We start from the raw sequence: 26,267 nt of genomic DNA, 5'->3' as shown, positions 1-26,267 counted from the left end.
GCCGCAGCGGCCGCCCGTCGGCGCTGTCCGCTCGCGGGTTAGGTTGTGAGGCGCTGTCGCTCGGTCGCGGCGGCTGCGGTTGGCGGCGGCGGCGGCGGTAGTGGCGGTGGCGGCGCGGGTGGAGGGCGCCCGGGCGGGACCAGCGGCCGAAGGGGACCGGCGCTCGGAGGCGGCCGAGGCGGACCGCCGGCCCGGGGGCCGAGCGCCGAGGGCCGGGCGGGCGCGGCCGGGCGGCTCGGGACCAGGGCCGGGCCGGCCGGGGGGCGGCGGCGGGGGCGGCCGGCGAGCGGCCGGGGCCGGGACGATGACTCTGGAGTCCATGATGGCGTGTTGCCTGAGCGATGAGGTGAAGGAGTCCAAGCGGATCAACGCCGAGATCGAGAAGCAGCTGCGGCGGGACAAGCGCGACGCCCGGCGCGAGCTCAAGCTGCTGCTGCTCGGTGAGTGGGGCCGGGGCCTGCGGGGTCCCGGCCAGCGATGCGCGTGCCGGCGGGCGGGCGGGCTGGGCGGCCCTGCGTGCTGTCTAGGGCGGGGTCGACCCCCGGGGGGTCAGCGCCTACCCACCTGTGCTGTCCTCTGCAGGGCCAGGGTCTGGGGTCAGCCCCTACCTACCTGTGCTGTCCGCTGCGGGCCCAGGTCTGTGGTCAATGCCTGCCCACCTGTGCTTTTTTCTGCGGGCCCGGGTCTGGGGTCAGCGCCTGGCCACCTGTGCTGTCCGCTGCGATCCCGGATCTGGGGTCAGCGCCTACTCACCTGTGCTGTCTGCTATGGGCCGGGTCTGGGGTCAGTGCCTACCCACCTGTGCTTTCTGCTGCTGGTCCGGGCCTGGCGTCAGCGCCTACCCACCTGTGCAGGGCCCGAGTCTGGGGTCAGACCCTACTTACCTGTGCTGTCCGTCTCTGGGCCAGCCCATCCCTTCCACATGTGCTGTCTAGTTGAGCCCCTGACGTCAGAGGGGCCTGCCTCTGCCTCTCCTGTCCACATCAACGCCCTGGACCCTCTGGGTATGCCTGTGCCAGTGCTGCCCATGGCTGGTCCCCAGTCCCTGCAGGGCCAGCCCCTGCCTCAACTACCCAGCTGGGGTCCTTTGGGCCCTTTGGGATCAGTTTTGTCTTGGCTGTTCACCTCCGATCCCTGCAGGGACAGCTTCTGCTTCCAGGTCTGGCCCCCAGAACCCTCGAGGGTCTGCCCCTTCTCATGAGACCAGCCCCCTCCCTGCACTGGGCTGGCCCCTGTCCCTACCCCGCCAGGTGTGCCCCCTTGCTGACCCTAGCATCTGTTTGGGACCAGACCTTTGGGCTGTAATCCATCAGACGCACCCTTGCTTCCTGGGATCCCTTCTCGACTCTTCCCACCAGGTGGAGCCCTGTTCCCTGCACACAGGGCCTGTCCTCCACACACACACACCACCATCGTCCCCCTTCCCCTCAGGTGGGTCCCCACCTCCCTTCCCTCTGCCGGGAAGACCTGTGTCCCTTCCTTTCCCAGTGGAGTATAGCCCGTAGGGGAGAAGACAGCCTTTCCTCTCTTTTTGGGGCCGGGGTGGGTGGAGCCCCTGAAGGAACCTGGGCAGCTTTTCAGAACTGGCCAACTCCTTGACCCCTCTCCTTAGTCCTAGTGGGAGCCTAGGTCCTCCTCCCCATCCTGAGGGAGACCCCTCTCCCGGTCTCCGTCTCCCTGTGGCACACCTGTTGCAGGGACCTGGTCGGCCTGGTGGTTGACACAGTGTTGTCACCCCAAATAAGGGCTGTTGGAGGACTTACCTCTGCAGTCAAAGGTAAGAAGTGGCGCCTGCGAGGACAGCGTGGTGCAGGCTGGCTTTTGCCAGTAGAGCTAGACTTTATTCCGAGGTGTGTTTGGAAGTTACGGCACGTTAATGTTACCAGGCCGAGGGACTTACTTGGGGGCTGCGTGCGCTTCCGCCTGCCCTGAGTGCACCCAGGCTCTGAACTGACCCGGGGTTCCAGCATGTGGGTTGGCGGCCTATACTCCTGCACCCTCGCTGGACCTGGGCCGAGGAGTCTTGCAGCAGATCAGAGCGTGTCCAGGGTCAGGACGGGGCGTCTGCACCCGCCCAGGAAGCTGTTAAGTCCCAGGCACGGGGGCAGATAGGAGGATGAGCGCCTGCAGGTCCAAGGTGAAGGTTAATGACCCCAGGAGGGCGGCTGTAAATGTGGGGCAGAAGTCCAGGGAACATGCTGCGAGGGTGGGGTGGGGGGGTGGTGATGCTGAACAGCCGCCCCGCCCACTCGACACCAGAAGCACCCCAGGTCCTGACAACCACAGGCGTCCCTGGACGTTGGCCCCGGGTCCCCTGAGAGCAGGGTCACCCCCGTTTGTGTTATTGGAATCAGCTCTGCGCTGTGTCAGTACACAGAGCTCAGTGTGTGTGACAGGGCTGGTGGTGATAGGTGTAGGTTGTTTTGTCATGTGTCTGGATGCTTAAAAAGGGACTGTTCATATTTGTATGGTCCAAAGCCACATATGTGCTTGTACTCAACACAGTATGTCTGCGAATGTGGGTGATGATTCGATTTGGTTGGTCTTGTTACTCCTGGCCGCGTCCTTGTGGACAGTTGTCTGTGGTGGGGAACGGGCGACCCTGAGGTGTGGGGGGGCACTGCAGTGGGTAGACTGAGGTCCCCATGGCTCAGCATCACTCTCCCGCTTTGCAAGAGAGACCCCAGGCCCAGGTAGAAGCTCCTCGTGGGTGTCCCTGGCAGGCTGGCCAGCTTTCACTTCCTGGAACCCTTCTTGGGGCAAGTGCGGAGACCCACAGAGGAGACCCCTTAGGGCAGGTTTCTGCTCCTCAGAGCAGGTTTCCCTAGAGAGCTGAGGCCTGCCGCGGGAAGCGTCGCCCTGGGAGCTGAGCAACAGAGCGGCTCAGGGATTTCTAAATAAAGTAGGGCGGTCAGTTCCACAGGCTTCCTGTCCGGCCCGCGGCGGTGGAAAGGCCCGGAATCCGGCCCGGGGTGTGGTGGCCCCAGCGGGAAGGGTGTGCCTGCCCCGTTTTGAGGCACGAGTGGAACGTGGCCGTGGCTATTGGCAGTGGCCTTGTGTGTCCTCCATGGACCCCGGGAGCTGGATGCCCCTTGGGCCTCTGGGCCACTCCTTGCAGCCACCCCTCTCAACCCACCCCAGAGTGTGTCTTAGGGGCTTAAGAGCTAAGTAGGCGCCATCCCTGGAGGTGCGGGAGCCTGGACCCACTTTCAGGACGCCTCTCTGTGCCCTGTGTGCTGCGTGGGAGGGCGGGACTCTCCCTTCCCAGGGCCCCCAAGCTGTCTCCAGGCTTGTCCCTGGGCCCCGACTCCTGTACACAGATGCGTCCCAGCCTCCAGGAGCCTCGGCTGAGCTGCTGAGAGCCCCGAGGAAGTGCTCCGCTCAGATGTTTAACCACAGGAGGTTTCACTTTCTGATTTTTGTGGTGGAGCCCTGCTCCCTGCTGCTCCCCGTGGTCACTGCTGCTCTGGAGCTGGGGGCTGGGCATTTGGAAGCGGCTGCAGTGGGGACCCCTGGCAGGAGGGAGGGGAGCCCACTTATCCCTCCTCTGCCCAACAGGGTCTTGGGGGCAAAGTCCAGCCCTAGGTGGGCGGGTCTGGTCTGGGCTGAGCCTGGGTGCGCGGAGCCCAGGGCAGTGGCGTCTTTGGTCCCCGCAGGGCTCCTCTCCTATCAGGACAGGGAGCCATGGGCCTGTTGGCCTGGTGTCTGTGGTGGGACACCATGGTGTCCAGGGCGTCTCCGTGGGCTTTGGGGGTGCCCACGTGCAGGGGTATTTTTTTGGTGGAACTCCAGCTTCTCAGCACTGGGACCCCGGCCTCAGGCTTGCAGTTAGTGCCCCATGCCCCAGCCCCTCTGTCTCCTAGGTGGCCGTGGTCTCTCCTCTGCAGGGCACCTGGCCAGTTGCCGCCAAGGTGTCCCCATTGTTCCCCTCACGACATGCCCCCTCTAGGCGCTGCCACCCCTCAGCCAGCACAGAGCCCTGCAGGCCTCTGAGACGTTTGCTGGGTGACTCTGCTCAGTTGAACACAGTTCCTCCCGGCAGGTGGAATGGGGATGCCTGGGTGCCCCGGCTTGGGCGTCCTCACATCTCTTCTGTATGTGAAGCTTCCTGCTCAGAGGCCCGTTGCCACTGCCGGTGGCCCTCTGCTCCGGGGCATGGATAGACGGTGACTCAGGACAGCCCACAGTTCCCACCTGCCCGAGGCCTCCCGCGAGCGGGCGTGGAGGGCCTCCTGCCGTGCCTGTCTGCTGGGGGTTAAGGCGTGGTGCCGCGGGGCGCTTGGCGCACAGTGGTGCTGAGCCAGTGCTAGGCGCTGTCTCCCCCTACCTGAGGCTTTGCCCAGGTGCCCCTGGGAGGGGGTTTTGGTCCCCGGTGCCTCCTGAGCCTTGGTTTCTGTTCTGTGAAAGGACAGTGTCCCACTGATTGCAGGGCTATGGGGGGGTCAGGTGGAGTGATATGTCAGATGGGAAGCACCCTCTGCACCCATTTCCATTCACAGCGTTGCACTGGCCGGTGTCCCGCTGCTGCTGTGCAGGCCTCCCTGTCCCTCAGGGAGGTCTCTGGAGCTTGGCCCTCAGAGCCAGGCCCTGTTCTGATCCCAGCCCCCACCATGGAGGTTTGCTCATGGACCTTGATCAGGCCCAGAGCTGGAAGGTCAGAGCCCTCACGGAGGCCGGAGGCCGAGGAGGGGGAAGTTTGAATGGGAGGTGGGTCGTCCCATCTCTCCTGAGCCTCAGTGGGTAGGCGGGGTGGGGGGACTCACAGCAGGTCTCCTGACTCCTGAGAGTCAGGTTTCAGGGAGGGCTGCACTGGGACCCAGCATGTGGGGACGAGTAGGGCTGGCCCGGAGGGGTCTGGTGTCCTGCACCTGGAGCCACCTGGGCAGGACAAGGCCCTGCCGGCTTAGCAGCCACTGTGTGGAGGTCAGATAAAGGGGTGAGTCCCAAGGCCCATCCCACGTCCTCCCTCTGGCCATTGTCTGCCTCGAACCCACTGCTGTGGTGTCTTCAAGGCCCTGCGACTGTCCCCCTGGCGCTCCTGCACTCTCTCACTTCCCTGGGTGGCTGACACACGGGCCATGGCGAGACAGACTGACATGAAGCCGGAAGCTCTGAGCCTGTTGAGGTCTGACAGTTACCAGCTGTGTGACCTCAGTGAAGCTGCGGGACCTCTCTGTGCCTCAGCCTGCTCACCTGTCCAATGGGAGGTGGGGTGGTAGACCTACCAGTGAATGAATGAATGATGAATGAATGAATGAATAGGCCAGTGGGGACAAGGGGGTGCGTGCAGGCACTATCCTCGACTACATATATGAGGAGTCTGCGCTTTCTTTGTCCTGGCACGAGGTTGGAGTCCTTCTTTGATCTTAGACCTGTTGACACAGGATTTCTGGCTGTGTCTTCAGGAGCCCAGATATCCGGTGGTGTTCTCGCCAGGGCTCCTGGGCTCCTGGGCTTCCTGGCTTCACAGGGGTTAGGGACAGCCAGGCGGCAGCCCTGAACCCCAGCTTCTGACGCTGATGTTCTCTTGCTGGATGGTGGCCACCTGCTGCACACAAGAGGCCCCAGGGATGATGTCAGCCCAGCGCCTCCCTTCTGCCCTCCAAGCCCTGGCCCTGTCCCCAGCTTTCCCATATCAGAGTGGCGGCTGCGGGCTCAGACCCACTTCCTCCTAATCCGAGGTCTTAGATCTTGGCCGACCTGGCAGGCAGGCTGTGGCTTTCTCCCTCCCTCGTAAGACAGGCTGCTCTTCTTCCTCTTGTCCAGGCAGTCTCCACTGGGCAGCTGGTGATGCCGCTGAGTGCCCAGAGGGCGTCCTGCAGGCTCTGGGCCTACTGCGTCAGGCTGACCCTGCCAGGTCCCACAGCCAGGACCTCCCTCGCCTGGGCTGACCTGTTCTTGGGGTAGCCACTGGGGATGCAGAGGGCCCGGGGTTGGGGTGAGGGGGTGGGGGGCGTGTGACAGAGCCGAGACCGCGGGTGGGGCCAAGTTCTTTTGGTTCATTCAGGGAAAATTTGTGTGGTGCCTTCTGTGGGCCAAGCCTGGGCTGGGGTGCAGGGCTTCAGGCAGACCCTCGCCTTCAGGGAGCCAGCTTCAGCTGGTAGGATGTTGGGGGTGCTGGAGTGCTTCTTGGAAAACATGAATAGGGGTTTCTGTGCAGAGATTTGGGTCAGTGTTTGGACGGGGGAGGGCCCGATGGGTGGTCGAGTCCTCATGTAACGTTGGGCCTGTCCTGTTGGCGGGGGCCAGGGACCCACAGATGCAAGCCTGGGTTCTGAGCATGGCCAGGAGGGGAGGGCTGTGGCCGTGGGTGCCCTGTGCGTCCCCTGTGCAGGTGTAGGGCTGGAACGAGGCCAGCACAGGTTCTCCACGGTCTTGCTTGTGAGGCCTCGCTCTTCCCCCTGCAGGCAGCTGTTGAAGGGTTTTGAGCTGAAGGGCACAAGTGACCAGATCTTCTGGAGGGACTGACGAAGAGCTGGGGTGAGCTGGAGCTGCCTGGGACACCTGGGCATCAGCCACAGCAGACGGGTCCAGCTGTGAGGGCCAGGCGGGCCTTGCGCCCAGAGACTTCTCTGTGCAGATAGACGTTGGGTCGGGTGCACTGGGGCCTGGCTGTTGGCAGCATGTGGGCTGAGTTGGCCCAGGAGACGGGCATCTGGAGGGGACGCCCAGACCGTTTCCTCCCTCCCGCTCCCGGGCACAGTTGTGGCCAAGCGCAGGCCTGTGGGCTCCTGCCCGTCGTGCTGCTGCCTTGCTGCGGAGGTTCCACAGGGGCTGGCCCTGAGCACGGCCGACAAAACCCTTAACTGGTGAGGCTGTCCCTGGGGGCCTGGCCTCTGTGGCCACCACCTCCCCCCACCCCCTTGCCTTTCTCTGTTCTTCCTGGCAAAGTGACACTGCCACGTCCCACTCTGGGCCCGCCGTGTCCCTTTTACACCTGGTTAAATTGAGATGCTCCCTGAGCTGTGTAGGACTTGGAACAGGCATTGTGACATGATCGCCAGTCAAGGCCATCTCGCCCTGTCACCTCGCCAGTGCCTTTTGCTCCTGGCCTGGATCATGGCTCTGTCTTCACAGCGGCTTCTCTGCGCTGGCAGGGTTTGGGCCACGTGCCTTGTCCAGGACCCCCGTGTCTCCAGGGTTGATTATATTTCCAGCTTCCTTGGGGTCCATCTTCCGTTTCTCGGTTGGGGCGTGTCCCACTGGCGGTGTCTGGGTGGGCCCTCGGCCATCCCCGTTGTCCTCGGCCGCTCTCTGGCCTACATTCACGGCTCCTTAGTGGTCACTCCCTGCCCACGGTCCCTGGCTGTGGGTGCAGGCCATGTGCTGGTGTGTGTGACCCTTGGTGCTTGGCACTGCCCTTGAGGGGCGCTGTGGGGGCTGCTCACCCCTTTGGTGCCGGTTCTGAAGATGCTGGCTATGTCTGCCTCAGAGGCAGCTTTCTCTGGTCTCCTGGTGCCCTTGCACTCACGTGGCTCACTTGCCTGTCCTGCAGTTGAGGGGGCTCAACACAAGGGGCCGCCCTCTCCTCCTTGGCTGACCTGCGGCCTGCAGGGGCTTGGGCTTGAGTGGCCACCGTCTGGTGTTTCCAGTGAGAAACCCTTCCAGACGACCAGCAGGGCATGGATCTTTTTACAGTAGAATTTTATCAAAACCAGCGATCCTGCCCCCAGAGGACCTTGGGCCCTGTCAGGGAACATCCATGGTTGTTTCACTGAGGATAGGGGCATCAAGAGGGTGGGGACAAGGAGACTGCTCCACAGCCCATAGAACCTGCAATGAGCCCGATAGCAGCAGTGTTGGGAGGACCCTGGTCCAGAGGTGATCGCGCTGGACATGGTACTCCTGTGTGCCACCACCTCCTGCCCACCCCCACCCTACCCCGTGCAATGAGTGTTCGTGGATCTCTCAGGGAGGTGTGGGGTCATCCTCTCCTGCTCCAGAACTGGGGTGCCTTCATGGGAGTGGGCAACTGGCCCTGGTTGGTGCTGTGCAGAGATAGGAAGGGGAGGGGTGGCATAGGGGTAGTCACCACTTGGAGACAGAACCAGAGTTGGGTTTGTTTATTACAAACCCAAGGACTGAGGGCCTTTATGGATATCCTAGAAGGGGCGGCTGCATGAGGCTCCTGCTTTGTCCAGCTTGAGACTTGGGTCTCCCCAGGGGACCACCTGCAGTCAGATGCAGTTGGAGGGCCTACTGCTGCAGGACAACGTGGTCACTGCGGGGCACTCAGAACCTGTCTCTTCTCCAGAAACCCCCCTGAGCAAGGAGGCGGGCAGCAGATACCTGAGAGAGACCCCCGCAGGCATGGTGATAGGTCCCAGTGCAGGGGGGGCTCCTGCCCCCTGCCCATGGCACCGGTGGCCGTGAGCCCCACAGGGTGTGGAGAGCATGCAGCTCAGGCCCCCGAGTCGGGGTGGGGGGCACAGGCCACTCCGGGTGAGGAGGATGAGCCTGGGCAGGTGGGCTGGGGTGAGTCTGGGGGATTCTGAGTCCCCAAAAGGGGGCCCTGGGCCTTCGGTCCATGGGTGAGTGGGACCTGCATTTGTTATCAAGTAGGGATTGAGGCGGAGAAGGCAATGGCACCCCACTCCAATACTCTTGCCTGGAAAATCCCATGGACGGAGGAGCCTGGTGGGCTGCAGTCCATGGGGTCGCTAGGAGTCGGACACAACTGAGCGACTTCACTTTGACTTTTCACTTTCATGCATTGGAGGAGGAAATGGCAACCCACTTCAGTGTTCTTGCCTGGAGAATCCCAGGGATGGGGGAGCCTGGTGGGCTGCCGTCTGTGGGGTCGCACAGAGTCAGACACGACTGAAGCGACTGAGCAGCAGCAGCAGCAGCAGGGATTGAGGCGGTGCATCCTTAGGATGTAGAGTTCTCTCCTGCTGTGCAGTAAAGTCACCCTGTAACTTGGTAGCTGAAAACCATAGGCAGGTTCTGAGGAGAGGGTTCTGGCATGGCCCCTCACATGGCTCCTGTCTATGTGGGCCCCTGTGGAGCTATCCCCTAGCCCCTGAGAGTCCCAGAGAGACCAGGGAGCCCAGTGCCTTCTGGGACTGTCTCGCAGTGCCAGGCTGTCCTTGGTCTGGCTCTCTGGATTGGAAAGGGGGATCAGGCTCCGTTTCTGTGAGGGAGGTGTCACAGAGATTCCTGGACACATTGAAATGTAAAATTGGTGTGGCTATACTTGGGGGTGAATGAAAGTGGGGAGATGGTTTTGCCACTTAGAGGTGACAGGGCAGTGAGGGGCTGAAGCAAGAGAGGCTTGGGGAGCACTGGTGCCCGTGGGGCCAGGTGGGGCTGGCGCCGGCACGCTGTGCACTGGGTAAGGAAGGGGAGGACAAAGAGGCCCCCGGGGTCCCTCTCAGGGGGGTTGCAGCTGACTCTGATCCCCAGCTCTGAGGAGGTAGAGCCTCTGCGCTCCCCTCCCTGAGGTGCACAGATGTCAAACTCATGCCCCGAAGGAAAGCTGTTCTGGTTGGAAGTCATGGAAGAGGAGCAGCTAGGGGTTGGTGGGACGCTGCCACACAAGGGTGCTTGGGACCTGGGAGTGAACCTGCAGCCACCCGCAGTTAAGCAGGTGGTGGCATCTGGGAGACACTTCACTGTTGCAGCCTTTGGTTCCTTGGCTGCGGCCGGAGTTAATTCAGGCCCCAGTCTCTGCAGGTGCAGCTGCCGCTCCCCTCCTGTCCCTGCCCACATCATCGTCCTGACCTCCTAAGAGGCTCGGTTCCCTGGCTCCCCGCGTAGATGTGGGTGTGCAGGGGAGGACGCCTGATTCTAGGGACAGCAGCGGGCCGGGCCAGGCATGTCCCTGCCTCGCCCCCACGTGGGTGGGGCTCCTCATGGGCGGGCACAGGGAACACAGGGCTGGGGTCTCACTGGGCCGTTTGCAGGCACGGGCGAGAGCGGGAAGAGCACGTTCATCAAGCAGATGCGCATCATCCACGGGGCGGGCTACTCAGAGGAGGACAAGCGGGGCTTCACCAAACTGGTGTACCAGAACATCTTCACCGCCATGCAGGCCATGATCCGCGCCATGGAAACGCTGAAGATCCTCTACAAGTACGAGCAGAACAAGGTGAGGCCGGTGCTGCTGCGCATCCTGCAGCAGATCACAGCCTGTCCTGCAGGCCTTCCGCGTGCGGAGTTGGACCTTTGGGACCCTGGAGAGTGGCACTTTTTCTTACTTTCTTTTGTAACAGCTTTATTGAGAACATTTACGTATGAAGTCATCCACTTAAAGTGTGCATTTCACTCATTTTTAACATATTCACGGCATTGTGCAACCATTGTCTCTAATTCCAAAACATTCTTATCATACCAGAAAGAAACCGTGTCCCCATCAGCAGTCACCCATCACCCCCACCCCCTCCTTCCTCCTGCCCCAGCCCTTGACAACCAGGAACCCACCTCTGTGTCTGTGGATTGGCCTGTTCTGGACATTTCCCATCGGTGGAGTCACACCCTGTGTGTCGTTGTGTGTCTGCTTTTCTCACTGAGCGTCATGTTCTCGGGGTCTGTCCACATGGTAGCGAGTGTCAGGGCTTCTCTCTGTGGCTGAGTCATGCTCTGTGTGTGGATGGACCACAGTTGTTTATTCATCATCCGTCGAGGGACATGAGGTTGTCTCTACTTTCTGGCTCTTGAGGACACGCCACTGGGACATTCGTGTGCAAGTTTCTGTTGTGTGCGCGTCCTCGTGCTCCTGGGTGTGTCCACAGCAGTGGAGTGTGGAGTCCAGCATCCCTGTTGGTCTGCCCTCTGGAGCGGCTGCCCCCTGCTGGCCGAGCGGTGTTCTCCTAGTTGTGCATCACAGCGGTCTCTTGCTGGCCGCCTCCCTTGGCTTTCCTTTTGTAGATCTGTTTTCAGGGGCTCCTCATTCAACCCCAGGAGTTGCCCAGGCTGACAGTGGCACCAGAGTCCACATATGTCCCATAGGGTTTATTTACATTAATCCCTTCACTTTGAAGCTTCAGACAGCCAGTTCACCAGATGTTGGCATCTTCATGCCTTGACGCTCGCTGTTATCAGGGACCCTAGAAGCCCAGTGATGAGTTGGGGGCCTGGCCGGCCTGGCTGTGGGGCCAAGTGTGGGGGCCTGCTGGAGCCTCTCGCCCTCTGATTTGTAAGATCACTTCCACTCGAGGCCCCTCCAAGTCCACCTTTGGTCATGAAGTCCAGCAGAGTCTGGAACAGGGATCAGTGGATAGAGGCCTGTCTCTAAATGGCAGATTTCTCGGCACAGGCCACGCCTGCTCGCTTACCTGTCATTCATGGCAGGGACAGTGTGGCTGTAGGAACAGACCTCTGGTCCCTGATCTCCGTGCATCCACAGTCAGGCAGGTTTTCTGGGGCTGGAGTTGCTTCTCCAGGCTTAGGCTGAGAAGTGGGAGGGGCTGAAGGACATGGCTGTAGGGGAAACTGGAGGCTGGGTGCCACAACTGGGAGGGCAAGGGTTTGGGTTCCAGAGCCCAGGCTGGGGCCCCCTCACTCCATTTGGGATCCACCCCACTGTGTCTCCTCCCCAGTCACTCAGCTGAGTGTGACTGGACCACCCTGAGCACAGGGCTGAAGGGGAAGGGGGGGGTCTCCTGAGAGCCCTCTGCCCCATGTTGTGTGTGTGTGCACACCAGTGTGTACATGTGTGTGTGTGTGCGCACATGTGTGGCCCTCTGGGCAGCAGTTCTTGAGGAGCAGGTCTCTAAGCCCTGTACTCCAGGGTCTGTGTGGAGGCTCCATCCTGGAGGCGTGAGTCATTGGGCCGCTCCTATGAACCCAGCCTCCACTCCGTGGTAGGTGGCTCTGGCCCCCAGCCCTGTCCCAGCTGCACACAGAGTACCTAGCCCTTCAGAGACTCTGAGGGTTTCCAGAGCCATATGCCCGGAAACGGGGCGGATTCTTCCCGGGTCAGAGCAGTTGGTCAGAGCAGTTCTCTGTGCCTTGGTTTCCTCTCCTGTGACCTGGGAACACGGGAGCTCTGCGGTGTTTGTTCCTCCGTCCTGTTCAGAGCCTACTGTCCCCTCCTTTGGGGCACCTGGGCACTGAGGCATGTGGCATTCCTGCTTCTGGGAGCCGCTTTCTGTCCTGAGTTTTGCTTCGGGGATCCGGGCCTGGGGAACGGTCACTGCCTGTCACTTTGCTGTGATTTGTGTTCATGGGAAATGGAAGTCGATGGTTCTGAGTCGGCCACTGGCACCGTGTGTCCCCCCTGCCTACCTCTCCCCCTGCAGGCCAACGCACTCCTGATCCGGGAGGTGGATGTGGAAAAGGTGACGACCTTCGAGCACCGGTACGTGAGCGCCATCAAGACCCTGTGGAACGACCCCGGCATCCAAGAGTGCTATGACCGCCGGCGCGAGTACCAGCTCTCTGACTCCGCCAAGTAGTGAGTGGGGCCGGGGCGTGCTGAAGGCTGGGAAAGGGGATGTGGGGGTGTGGATGGGTGGGGGGTGTGAGTACCAGCTCTTGGACCTCACCAAGTAGTGAGTGGGGCTAGGGCAGTGCCTGGGGCCAGCGGAGGGGAGTGGACAAGGTGTTGGGTGACGCTGTCTGCACGCTGCTCTTCAGCTGGGACGTGGACGATTCACCCAGGGAGGAGGGCATCTGCGGGGGTTTCTGTTGTCTCTGCCCCTTTTCTGTGTAGCTAAAACTGTTCCAAAGGAGTAGGCCTGGTTTTGAAAAGCTACCCTACTCCAGCCTACAGTCTCTCTTGGAACTCCTGCTCCATCCCCAGCCCTGATAGCTGGCCCCTAGAGCCGACGGGGCTCATCCCATGCCTTCCCTGCAGCCTCATTTTGTCCCTGTCCGTTCTGTCCCAAGTACTTGGGCTGCTTCGGCCCCTCCCAGCCACTCAGGGGCCCAGGGCAATCGAGGGAGACCCCAGGGGTGGCGGGAGGCCCCTCGCAGCCTGCCTGAGCCCACCCCGCACTGTGTTGCAGCTACCTGACGGACGTGGACCGCATTGCCACCTCAGGCTACCTGCCCACCCAGCAGGACGTGCTGCGGGTGCGCGTGCCCACCACGGGCATCATCGAATACCCCTTTGACCTGGAGAACATCATCTTCAGGTGCCCGGGCCCCAGGGGGGCGCCAGTGAGGGGTTGTCATCTGGGGCTGTCCCCAGGTTTCCCAGGGAGCCAGGGCCTCGTGGCGTTCAGGGGCTGAACGGGGGCGGCCTGGGGAGCATGGCTTCAGACGGAGGAGGATGCGGGTGCCTGCAGGTGGGTGGGGGGTCTGGAGTCCGGGCCAGAGCAGGGGTGCTCTGGGCAGTGGAACGACCTGAAGGCCCCTCAGCAACCCTGTCCTACAGGCTGTGTGGCCAGAGTGGACTCAGGGCTGTCCCCAAGGACAGGCCCTGCCACTCCATGAGATCATAGCTTGTCCAGAGCTGCCAAGTGGCAAAGCCAAGTGTGTCTCCTGGGACATCCATAACAGATGACCACAGATGGGCAACTTAAACCATAGAAATGTGTCCTCTCCCAGCTCTGCAGACCAGCTGTCTGGGGTCAAGGTGGCAGCAGGGCTGGGCCCCCCGAGGGCGTGGGGAGTCATCTGTCCCGCCCCTCCTGGCGCTGGTGGTGCTGGCTGCCTGCGGCATTCCCTGGCTCATAGCCATATCGCTCTGTCTCCCTGTCGTTATCATGTGGCTGCTTCCCATGTCTGTGCCCATATTTCCCTCTTACGGTGACACCACCAGTGTCTGGGTTCAGGGCCCTGCTCTGGGGTGACTGTGTCCTAATGGTGATGCCTGCAGGGACCCCACTCCCAGATGAGGCTGTACAACTGCAACCAGGGCCCAGGCTCCGGGCGAGGGGAGTCTGCTCTGGCTGTGAGCCCTCCCTCCCTGCCATTGCCTCACAGGGTCCCCTCTGCTGGGCGAGCCCACCCCAGGTGGGGGCCCAGAGACAATGCTGCTGGCAGATGCTGCCCTGCACCTGGAAGTGCCAGCCAACTCGGTCAGGTTAACCTTGAGGTGCCCTCTGGCTAGAGACCCAACTCTGCCCCCTGGGACCCTACTGCTCAGGCGAAGGCTCCTGGGACAGAGAGAGAGCCTTGGGTCCCCCTGCCTGCCCCCTTCGCCCTTTTTCACCCATCAGAGCCCCTGATGATTCCCTCAGGCCCTCAGAAGTTGCAGGCATCACCCCACCCATGCCTGAGGGTACATTTTCTGGTGAGAGTTCAGCATTTTGGTCTCTTTCAGATTTTTGATAGAGTCTGGGATGGCAGAGGCCCGCAGGGCACAGACGGGTCTCTGCTGCCTGTGACAGATGACTGAGGGACGGGCTCCGATGCCATCAGGGGGTCCTCGTGGCTCTGGCCAATGCAGCCGTCCTGAGGGAGGCAGGGTTTGCTGCAGGGGCAGTGTCTTCTGCAACCCAGTACTGAACCTGTGTGCCTCGCTGTGCAGGATGGTGGATGTGGGGGGCCAGAGGTCCGAGCGGAGGAAGTGGATTCACTGCTTTGAGAACGTGACGTCCATCATGTTCCTTGTGGCCCTTAGTGAGTACGACCAAGTGCTGGTGGAGTCGGACAACGAGGTGAGGCCCGCGCTGAACCTGGGGATGTGGGCCACAGGCCTTTTGGGGGGCCTGATGCCAACCTACCACCCTCCCCGCAGAACCGCATGGAGGAGAGCAAGGCACTGTTCCGGACCATCGTCACCTACCCCTGGTTCCAGAACTCATCCGTCATCCTCTTCCTCAACAAGAAGGACCTGCTGGAGGACAAGATCCTCCACTCCCACCTGGTGGACTACTTCCCGGAGTTCGACGGTGAGGCGCCCTGCCAGCCATCTCTTACCCTCTCTGGGCCTCGGTGTCCTGGTCTCTGGCGCAGGGCGGGTGCTTCCAGAGGCTGTAGAGAGGCCGCAGCACAGTTAGTGTGGCTAAGCTTCGCGGGTGCCTCCTGGGACCCTAGAGGGTGGGAGACCTTGGTGTCCCCCAGGGGAGTGTCTGTGGGAGGGGGTGCCCTGCGGTCACTGCTCGCTGGTATGTCCCCTGCCTCCCCAGGCTTGGGCACTGGGAGGTGGGGGGCACTGGAGATGCAGGTGGACCCGGGACCATCCCCACCTCCCACCTGGGGATCCCTGGAGGTCTGGGGAGTGGTCAGAGCTCCGCCACTCCCACCTTGGCTGGTGGCAGGGAAGGAAGGAGCATCACAGATGTTCCAGGACATGTCCCCCAAGATGCTGCCTATGGAGCCAGGAGGCTGGGTGGGGCCAGAAGTGTGGGCTCTAGGCTGGGGTGGGTGGTGGGTGAGCACAGGAGGCTCTGGGGGGTGGGGGCCAGGAATGTAGCTGGAGGTGCGTTATTGACACATGCCCTAGCGTGGGGTGTGCTGTGGGCCGAAACCACAGAGGTGAGGCAGGAGTGAGGGAGGTAGGGAGAGGAGGTGGGTGATGAGTGAGGGGTTAGGTGAGGGGGGCTGACCCCAGGCCAGGACAGGGACCTCTTCCCAGAGCCTCCCCCACCCCGGCTCACCCCGCCCTGCCCCGCCCCTCCCAGGCCCCCAGCGGGACGCGCAGGCCGCCCGGGAGTTCATCCTGAAGATGTTCGTGGACCTAAACCCCGACAGCGACAAGATCATCTACTCGCATTTCACCTGCGCCACCGACACAGAGAACATCCGTTTCGTCTTCGCCGCTGTCAAGGACACCATCCTGCAGCTCAACCTGAAGGAGTACAACCTGGTGTGACCGGGACTCCCGCCAGCCGCCTGCCGGTCGCCAGTCACCCCACGAGTCGGGGTTTCATATTTTTAAACAAATGGTTTTTATTTCACAGTTATCAGGGGACGTACACCTCTCTTCCTACACACCTCGTGCACCTTCTCGTCTTTGTCAGTGGCAGAGGCCGCCTTTTTCTGGCCTTGACTTGTGGCTTGCTTTTTTCTAAAAAAAAAAAGAAAAAGAAAAAAAAAGAGAACCCACAGCAGACAGGCAGAGAGGAGACCCGGCACCAGCGGCGCTGGGTCGCAGGACATGGCCGGTTTCCCGTTGATCTCGGAGCCGCGGAGACGCAGTGGCTGGGCTTCTCTTTCTTCCCGTGTTAAGTTATTGACACCCTCACCACAGTCGCCCTGTTTCTGCACCGGACTCCAAGAAGTGGGGGTGGGTGGCGCCCCCCGCTGCCCGCCCTGGGAAGTGCCTAACCATTTTTTTTTCTTTTTTTTTTTGAGGAAACAAAACTGCAGCCCAGGGCCTCTGGCAGTCCTGCCTTTGGTGGGAGCCCGAGGGTGGGAGCCCAGGTGCGTCGGGTTCTCTGGTCAGGGTGGGGGTGGGGGGGCTCCCAGCACCTGTGCTCCCCCTGGGAGCCCTCCTGGGCTCCAGCGCCAATCCCAACACCGAGGGGCCCATAGGGACCCAGAGTCGCTCTTTATTTTGTTGTATTTTGTGGCCATTTCGGAAACAGTGGGGATGCGGTGGGGACTTTTTCAGAATCTTCTCAGGTCTGTCCCCGGGAAGCAGAAAGAGAGTGAGGGTCGCCCTGGCAGGTCCATGGCCATCAGGGCGGTGCCCACTGCCCTGCGTGTTGCCCAGAACCAAGACCTCGGGCTCGTGGCAGCCGGAGGTGGGCCCTCGGCCTGGTCACAGCCGCGGCCATGGCCAGGCACAGAGGCACCTCCCAGAGGGCCTGAGGCTCGGTTTCTGGGGAAGGCGTGGGCCAAGGGCTGCGGTGGTTGGTTTTGTGTGCTTGGCTTCTTGCACCAAGGTGCGGAGAGTGGCCCACTGGTGGGGCTCGCACCTGCCCAGCGCACCTGGGCCCTAAACCTGAGCACTCGGGCGGCCCTGGATCCCTGCAGAGAAATGATGGGAGAAGGCAAACCAGCTCCGCCCAGCCGGGTCCCGGCCCCACCCCCACCGCGGCAGCCCACCCCCACCCCACCCCTGCCCTCGTGATAGGCGGGGCCCGGGGTCGGGTGGGGGGCACACTTCCTGGCCTGTTTTCCCCTGGTGTCTTCACCGGAAGGGCCCTCTTTTGTGCCATGTGTCCACGTGTGGGATTTATACCCTAAGCCTGATGTGTACCGAGGGGGGAGGGGGGGACGGGGGGACAGGTGGTGCCGCTGGCGGTGGGCTCCCGCGGTCCCACATCACACAGGGAACTGGATCGGGCTCTTGAGGGGGAGGCGGGGTGGGCGACGTGCACCCAGAGTATTAACTTCCTGAGAGGTCAGCGTGCCAATATCCCAGGGCAGGCCCGGCCCCGCAGTGCCAAACCTCCCCATCCGGCCTGCTGGGACCCCACCAACTTGGCCCCACCTCCGCGCCGGGAGAATGGGGTGGCAGGTTTCAAGCCCTCCTCGCCCCCAGTATGAACTTCACCTCTGCGGCGCATCCCTGAGTGCCAGCCCCCACCCCCATATCACATCACCCAGCAGAACTGCCCTCCGAGTGCCAACGCCCCAGGGGCGTGAGGAGCCCTGCGGCCGGCGGGGGCGACTTCGCCTGCTTGTATATTAAACAATCCTGATTTCAGACAATTTAAATCTTAATCTATTTAAAAAAGAATATTATATAAAGATGCTGTTTTTAAACCTTTTGTCATTTGAGATGCATGTATCTTCTGTGCGGGCTGAGGGGTGGGTGGTCAGCTCAGTGCCGGCCATGTCCAGGCAGTGCGTCTGCATTGGGGCCCACACCCCTTAATCCAGAGAAAGCTGGTGGAAATTGACTTTTCATACCTTTCTCCTGAAATGAATTCTGTTTTAAATTGGAATAAATTTTGTTCCTAAACACGTGGCCCCACTCTGGCTTATTTTCTGTTGCTGGCTGGGGTGGGGTGGGGGGGAGGTGCAGCAGAGGAACCCTGAGGCCCCCAGGGTGTCACTGGATTCCCATGTGGCTGGAAGGGGTCTTGTCACCTTCAGGTTGGGGTCTCAGCTCGGGAACCACAGCCCGGCTGCCTGGGGTGTGCCTCCTTCCCTGGGCCCAGCTGGCCATTCACTGTCACGGATGCTCTTGGAAATATGTGCCCCTCCCCTAACCCAGTTGTGTAAACCAAGATGTTGGGCCAGTAATCTCCTTCCCATCTCTCAGTCTTTTTTGGTTTAAAAATTTTTTAAATACATATATTGTGGTAAATACACATATAACTTACCATCTTTACAATTTTTAAAATCAGATTTTATTTGTGTTCCAGTGGGTCATTAGCAATAAGTCATGAGATCAGGTCGTGCATGCATGCCTAGTGTGTTTGACTCTGCAACCCTATGGACTGTAGCCCACCAGGCTCCTCTGTCCATGGGATTTTCCGGGCAAGAATACTGGAGTGGGTTGCCATTTCCTCCTAGGGGATCTTCCCAACCCAAGGATTGAACCTGCATCTCCTGTATTGGCAGGCAGATTCTTTACTACCAAGCTACCTGGGAAGCCTCTCTTCACCATTTTTAAATGTGCAATTCAGTGACATTAATTTCATTCATAATGTTGTGCAACCAGCAGCACTAACGGTCTCCAAAACCTTTTCATCACTTCAAACAGAAACTCCGTCCTTGTTAAGCAATAACTCCCAACCTCTTCCCCAGCCCCCGGCCCCTGCCACCGTATTTTCTATGGAGTCTATAGGGATCTCCTGTGAGTGGAATCGGAGTTTGTCCTGTGTGTAGCTTCTCTCACTGCACATCGTGTCCTCCAGGTTCATCCATGGTGTAGCAGGTGTCAGAACCTCCTTCCTCTTTAAGGCTGAATCATTCCAATGGTGTGGATGGGCCACGCCATGTTTGTCCATCATCTGTCTGTCGGTGGACACTAGGCATATTCTGCCTCTGACTGCCATGAATCATGCCTCTGTGAACACCGGTGTGCAGGTGCCTCTTTGAGAGGGCTTTCCATCTTACTGGGTGTAAAGAGAAGTGGAACTGCTGGGTCACACCGTGATGCTACAGTCAACCATTTGAGGAACCACCAGACTGTCTCCACAGCAGCTACCTTATTTTCATGTTCCCACCAGCCATTCACCCGATTCCCACTTCTCCACATCGTCCTCCAGTTTTATTTACTCACTCATCAGCGGGATGGAAATGCCTAGAAGACCTGTGTATGCCAGGCATTGTCCTAGGCACTGCGTATACAGGGAGGAGAACAGTGTTTATCACCACGACTCACTCTGTGAACTAACAGCCAGGAAAAGAGGCATGGGGAGCAACAGGGGCCACTTCAGACAGGCTGTTCAGGAAAGGCCTTTCTGAGAAGGTGGCATATGAATAATATGCTGGGAGATGTGAAGGGATCTGTGCTTGTGCTTAGTTGCTCAGTGTGTCCAACTCTGCGAGTCCATGGACTGTAACCCGCCAGTGTCCTCTGTCCATGGGAATTCTCCAGGCAAGAATACTGGAGTGGGATGCATGTCCTTCTTCAGGGGAACTTCCTGACCCAGGAATCGAACCAGGGTCTCCTGTATCGCAGGCGGATTCTTTACCAGCGGAGCTACCTGGGAAGTCCCAGTGAAGGACTTTCCAGGCAAAGAGCACAGCCCAGTGCAAAGGCCCTGGGGCAGGACTGTGCCTGACTGCTGGAAGAACAGTGAGGAGGCCTGCTTGCAGCAGAGTAAGGAGGGAAAGAGAAGGAGAAAGGGAAGGCAGGGAGGGCACAGGCAGGTCGTGCAGGGGCTCGTGGGCCAAGGGAGGAACTGGGCTCTTACCCAGAGGGAGGTGGGACCCTGGAGGGCAGCGGGCAGAGGAGGGGAGGGGCCTGACTTAGTGCTCAGGTGCGCCCTCTGGTGGCTATTGCGCGGAGGAGAGACTGAGGGGATGAGGGCGGAACCCGGAACTTGGATGGAGGGGACCGCTCTAGACCAGGCAGGACATGATGGAGGCAGAGGAAAGGAGTGGGATTTGGGATGTGGGGGCGGGGAGGGGGCCCACAAACGCTGCCGGCGCACCTGGCTGTCATGCCTTCCTCCGCCGGCAGGTGCCGCTCGCCGGCTTTCCGCGCCTGCCAGCCCGCCACCTACGGGCTCCAACGCGCACCTGCGGGGAATGTCCTCTCCACATCCCCGTTCAAACAGGGAAACTGAGCAGCTGGGCCCTTGCCCTGACGGCAGGCGGTGCCCTCGGGCCTGGGCACTAGCAAAGTGAAAACGCAGGGTCCTTACAAAACCAGGAGGCTTTCAAGACGGAAAACCTTTGGACCACCCACCTACGCAGGTGGCCAGGGAGGGGTTCCGGGTGCTTTCTTCTTTTGGCCGCGGTGGATCCCGCTGCGGTGGACTTGGGTAAGAAGGACCTGGTGCAGACCCTGCTTTGGATACATCGCAGAAGTGGAATCAAATCTGTGATTCATCAGCTAATAAAGGAAGAAGGCGGGCCTTTGTAGCCCAGGCTTGGGATAACCCTGGTGGGGGTGTGTGTGGCCAACGCAATGGCCAGGGAGGGACCCCGCTGTGGTCTCTCATCATCTGAGGAGCGCCAGGTACTTTGAAGCTATGTAAACATCCTCATTAAACAAAAAGGACTTATTTTAAAGATGTTTTTAATAAAGAATCTTCATAGGATTTGTTACAATATTGCTTCTGTTTTTTGTTTTTTGGCCAGGAGGCACATGGGATCTTAGCTCCCTGGCCCAGGATCAAACCTGCACCCCCTCCACTGGAACGCAAAATCTTGACCACTGGACTTCTAAAGGACATTTTTAATATTGAACGAACAGCACTTGAAGGGAGTGGCTTGTTTCTAAAGAAAGGAGAGACTATGCATTTATAGCATTCAGTTCAGTTCAGTTCAGTCACTCAGTCGTGTCCGACTCTTTGAGACCCCATGAATTGCAGCACACCAGGCCTCCCTGTCCATCACCAACTCCCAGAGTTCGCTCAAACTCATGTCCATCGAGTCAGTGATGCCATCCAGCCATCTCATCCTCTGTCGTCCCCTTCTCCTCCTGCCCCCAATCCCTCCCAGCATCAGAGTCTTTTCCAATGAGTCAACTCTTCGCATGAGGTGGCCAAAGTACTGGAGTTGCAGCTTTAGCATCATTCCTTCCAAAAAACACCCAGGGCTGATCTCCTTTAGAATGGACTGCTTGGATCTCCTTGAAGTCCAAGGGACTCTCAAGAGTCTTCTCCAACACCACAGTTCAAAAGCATCAATTCTTCAGCGATCAGCTTTCTTCACAGTCCAACTCTCACATCCATACATGACTACTGGAAAAACTATAGCGTTAACTAGATGGACCTTTGTTGGCAAAGTAATGTCTCTGTTATTAGTACACAGTATTATTAGTATTATTGATTCCCATACATCTACAATTCTTCCATGATACTTAAAGCAAATGGAAACTCTTATTGGTCACTATGATGATTTGAATAAAGATAGCTTTATAAAGACCTAACAATGCTGAGATAAAGTATTCATTTGTCAGAGTACTCTATGGAAATAAAAAGTCACCTAGAAAAAAAAAGAAAGGCGAGACTTTTGGGTGGGATACATTTAGATCTAGAAAAACTCACCAGAGGGAGCGGGGGTGTACATTGGTGCATGCACTTTGGCGAGAGAAGTCATATTTGGGAATGTAAGCCAGGTGTAAGCTGGCAGGTCCACAATTGGGCATTTATTTACAGAGAGTCATACATAGGTCTTCAGAAAGGCACACCCCAATGGCCACAGCCACCCCTCTCATTACAGCCCCAAATGCCCATCGACACGAATAGATGACTAGCCCAGCATGGTGATGACAGTTAATAACACTGTATTGGGACTCCCCTGGGGGTCCAGTGGTTAGGACTCTGAGCTCCCAATGCAGGGAGCATGTGTTCGGTCCCTAGTCTGGGAACTAGATCCCGTGTGCCACACGGCAGGGTGGCCAAAAACCCACACAAAACTGTATTGTACTTTGAAAATGGCTGAGAGAGTCGGTCTTAAAAGTTCTCATCACGGGATTTCCCTGCTGGTCCAGTGGTTAAGACTCTGAGCTCCCAATGCAGGGGCCCAGGTTTGATCCCTGGTCAGGGAACTAGATCCCACATGCTGCAGCTAAGACCTGGTGCAGCCAAATAAATGAATAAATTTTTTTTTTTAAAGTTCTCATCACAAGAAAAATAACCACTCCATGTGCCAATGGATGCTAACTAGAGTTACTGTGGTAACCATTTCACAATATATACAAATGCAGAATAATTATGTTGTACAGCTGAAGTGCATATGTTATATATCAATTATAGCTCGCTTTAAAAAATATATATATATAGAAAATGCTGACTAAAAGGATATATACATGGATGATGGGATGTTCACCCAATGGTATAGTCTATAGAGGTGAGAATTAGTGAATTTCAACCACAGGTAATCATATGATTTATGACACAAACAAAGTGTTGAGTGATAGATAATTTGCAGAATGTTAAAAAATGACAGAAAAAGAACACAATTTTTAGAGTCGCTTAATACGATTGTAAATAAAGAAAGCAAAGAAGTATAGAGGGACATTACAAAAGGGAACCACAAGACAGTCAGCTCAGCAATAGGACATAGTAATCCTAAATGTGTCTGCATGAAACAGATGAAGCAAAATATGATATGGCTGAAAGGATAAGCAGAGAAAGTCACAGTTACACTTCAAAACTTCTGCAGTCATCTCTTGGTGATCGGCAAAATAAACAGACAAGATATTAGCAAGAATAGAGATCTAAACAATACCACCAACCAGACACAAAAATATGGTGAAATGATTTGGGACAAAGATACAAAGGCAGTTCAACAGAGAAAGGACAGTCTTTTCAGCAAATGGTGCTGGAAAAATGGGATATCCTATGCAGAAACAAACAAAACAAATAAAAAAAAAAACCCTCTACCTAAACAAAAAGGAACACAAGATGGATCATAGGTCTAAATGTGAAATGTAAAACAATAAAACTCTAGAAGAAAACAGAGAACTTCTTGGGACTCCCCTGGGGGTCCACTGGCTAAGACTCTGCGCTCCCAGTGCAGGGCGCCCAGGTTCAAGCCCTAGTCAGGGAATTGGATTCCATGTGCTACCACCAAGAGTTCACATGCCACAGCTAAAAACAGATTCAGCGTGCGCAGCTAAGGCCCACCACAGCCGAATACACAAATAAAGGAACACGTGTATACCTGTGGAGGAGTCATGTTGATATATGGCAAAACCAATACAATATTGTAAAGTTAAAAAATAAAATAAAATAAGTTAATAAAAAAAAAGAAATAATAGGGCCCCCAAGTTTCAGACACGACTGAGCGACTAAACACACACACACACAATAGAGAACTTCTCTGTGGCCTTAGGTCTGGCAAAGGGTTCTTCATGACAGCACTGAGAACATGACCTATGAAGGGGGGAAAAACTGATAAATTGAGCATCATCAAAATGAAGCACCAAGGACACAGCTAAGCGAATGAAAAGCCAAACCACAAGCTGAAAAAAAAATTTCAAACCCCATATCCCATAAAATGACTTGTATCCAGAATATATAAAGAATTCTCAAGACATAATAATAGGAAAAAAAGCCCACTAAAAGAAATGGCAAAATATTTGAACAGACGCTTCACCAAAAAAGATTCATGGATGGTACATAAATACATGCAAAGATGTTCAACATTGTTAGCTGATCAGGGAGACACAGATTAAAATCCACAATGAGGTACCATTACATGCATCTTTGCTGTTGTTCAGTTGCTCAGTCGTGTCCGACTCTTCGTGACCCTGTGGCCTTCAGCATGCCAGGCTTCCCTGTTCTTCACGGTCTCCTGGAGCTTCCTCAAACTCATGTTCATTGAATCGGTGATGCCATTCAACCATCTCATCCTCTGTCTTCCCCTTCTCCTCCTGCCTTCAATCTTTCCCAGCATCAAGGTCTTTTCTAATGAGTCGGCTCTTCACCTCAGGTGGCCAAAATATTGGAGCTTCAGTTTCAGCGTCAATACTTCCAATGAATACTCAGGATTGATTTCCTTTAGGATTGACTGGTTTGATCTCCTTGCAGTCCAAGGGACTCTCAAGAGTCTACTCCAACACCACACACAGCTCAAAAGCATCAATTCTTTGGCATTCAGCTTTCTTTATGGTCCAACTCTCACATCCATACGTGACTAGAGGAAAAACCATAGCTTTGACTATATGGACCTTTGTTGGCAAAGTAATGTCTCTGCTTTTTAATATGCTGTGAGGTTGGTCATAGCTTTTCTTCCAAGGAGCAAGAGTCTTTTAATTTTGTGGCTGCAGTCACTATCTGCAGTGATTTTGGAGTCCAAGAAAATAAAGCATCTTAGAATGGCTAAAATTAAAAAAAAAAAAAATAGGACAATACCCAGTGCTGATGAAGATGTGGAAAAACAGGAACTCTCAGGTGTTGGCGGTGGGGATGAAAAACAGCACAGCCACGTTGGAAAACCAGCCATTTCTTAGAAAGTTACACATACAATTACCCTTTAACTCAAGCAGCCTGCTTCTAAGAATTTATCCTAGAGAAATAAACACTGATGATATTTATATAATATGTTTATAGCAACACTGTTCATGATTGCCCCAAACTGGGAGCAACTCAGATGGCCCTCTACAGGTGAACGGATAAAGGGTGATGAGCCCACACAAAGGAAAAGTACTGGACAGTCCAAAGGGAGGGGCTCCTGACACACCCAAAGGCATGGACAGGTCTCAGATGCTAAGTGAAAGAAGCCAATCTCAAAAGCTACACAATGTATGTTTCTGTTTGTATGACATTCTCAAAAAGATTTTTACAAAAATGGGGACTTCCCTGGTGGTCCAATGGCTAAGACGCACTCCCAATGCAGGGGGCCTGGGTTTGATCCCTGGTCAGGGGAGTAGATCCCACATTCTGTAACTATGACCTTGGTACAGCCAAATAAATAAAAATAAATTGAAAGGTTCAAAAAACCATAGCAACAAAAAGGCAGATCCACAGTTTCCAGGGGTGAGGGCTTGGGTGAGGGTCTGGCTACAAAGCAGTATCTGGAGGAGGTTCTTCAGGCAGGAGAACCATGTTCTGTCAACTGTACATTTGTTAAAACTTAGAACCCTGCACCAAAGAAAGTGCCTACCAAGCCACATAAAGTGAAAAAATGAAAAACAAAACAAATCTTGTAACCAAAAGGTACCCCCCAAACACAGAACTACCATAGAAATCGCTGTAGTGCTGATTACCTGGCCAGAAGAGGGGGTGGGAGGTTGTTCATGTTTGAAAGAGCATGTGGGGGCCCTCATGGGGCTGATGACACCCTGAATCTTGGCCGGGGTAGGGATCACATGGGTTTTGGTTTCACAAGAAATAATTAGATTAATATATGTTGATGTTTTCTGTGTTTTCCATGTGTGTTTGAATTTAAAGAATTATTATTTATATTAATATTATTTGGCAGCCCCGTGGTATCTTAGTTCCCTAACCGGGGTCCAAAACCCACCATCCTCTGCTTTGGAAATGTGGAGTCTTAACCACTGAACCACCAGGGAAGTCCGTATTTGTGTGTATGCATAGAGCTCACCCTGTTTTTCCTGCATCAACTAATAGGTGACGGGCGTCCCGGCTGGAAGGGAGGAAACAACCCTTTCCTGTTTGGGGAACTGAGAAGATTTGCTGTGAGGCTAGAGAAATTCAGAGTCTGGGCCCTGGAGCAAAAGGAACCAAGGCACTGCTTGTTTTTTCTCAGGAGGTCAGCGGGAGCCAAGGAAGGTATCAGACCAGTGCCTACCACCCTGGCCCCATATCACATGCTGAAGGCCTGGTATCCTTTGGGAAATAGGCAGCCGGGTGGCCCCAGGGACTCCCTGCCTCACCCCACCATCCGCTCTCCATCCCGTGACTCAGCCTGGCTTCTCAATTTTGCCAAGCTGGTCATCTCTGTTCTCTCCACCCAGCTCTGCACGGCCCAGACTTATTTCTGTTTTTCTTCACCTGCCTGGGAGCGGGAAGTTACCCAGACCTCAGGGCCCCGGGGAGCATCCCCTCCCCATGGCCATCCGGTCTGGGGGCGGGGACAGGGGTGGGCAGGGCAGCGCTTGCCGGGCCCCAGTGACCCAAGGGGGCCCCTATCGAACTTCCCATCTGCCAGTCGTTATGAATCAACAGCAAGAAAACCACACCGGTCGCGGCTAGGGCGTGGTGGAGGGAGACGGTTGCGGCTGTGTGTCCCAAGTGCAACACACACCCTCTCTGGGTCTCACCAGCACCTTTGGGAGGGGCCCGGAGGCTGCAGGATTCTGTGTATCTCTGGGGAGAGGGGTGTTTGGGAACTTTCTAGAAGTGTCTAGAACCTGTCCCAGAGAGTTCTGCTCCCAAACACAGCAAAGT

General features: G+C 57.0%; 1 protein-coding gene across 1 annotated transcript; it reads left to right on the top strand.

Annotated features, from left to right (window-relative positions):
* Positions 1–267: 267 nt before the first annotated feature.
* GNA11 (G protein subunit alpha 11) lies at positions 268–17,746 on the top strand. The gene is made up of 7 exons (XM_055547341.1): positions 268–440; positions 9,906–10,090; positions 12,243–12,397; positions 12,951–13,079; positions 14,420–14,549; positions 14,630–14,783; positions 15,516–17,746. The coding sequence occupies exons 1-7, from the start codon at positions 305–307 to the stop codon at positions 15,704–15,706; spliced, it is 1,080 nt and encodes a 359-aa protein (XP_055403316.1). The 5' UTR covers positions 268–304; the 3' UTR covers positions 15,707–17,746.
* The last annotated feature ends 8,521 nt before the right edge of the window (positions 17,747–26,267 follow it).

Source organism: Bubalus kerabau, chromosome 1, assembly GCF_029407905.1.
Source record: "Bubalus kerabau isolate K-KA32 ecotype Philippines breed swamp buffalo chromosome 1, PCC_UOA_SB_1v2, whole genome shotgun sequence".
NCBI lineage: Eukaryota > Metazoa > Chordata > Mammalia > Artiodactyla > Bovidae > Bubalus > Bubalus kerabau.
The sequence above is the reverse complement of the archived record's forward strand: the minus strand, read 5'-3'. Positions and strand labels throughout refer to the sequence as shown.

Excerpts from the sequence above, each read along its gene's own strand:
- GNA11 (XM_055547341.1), top strand. The coding sequence starts at position 305 with ATGACTCTGGAGTCCATGATGGCGTGTTGCCTGAGCGATGAGGTGAAG. Across the intron at positions 441-9,905 it reads GCTCAAGCTGCTGCTGCTCG|GCACGGGCGAGAGCGGGAAG; the intron begins GTGAGTGGGGCC and ends GGCCGTTTGCAG. Across the intron at positions 14,550-14,629 it reads TGGTGGAGTCGGACAACGAG|AACCGCATGGAGGAGAGCAA; the intron begins GTGAGGCCCGCG and ends CCCTCCCCGCAG.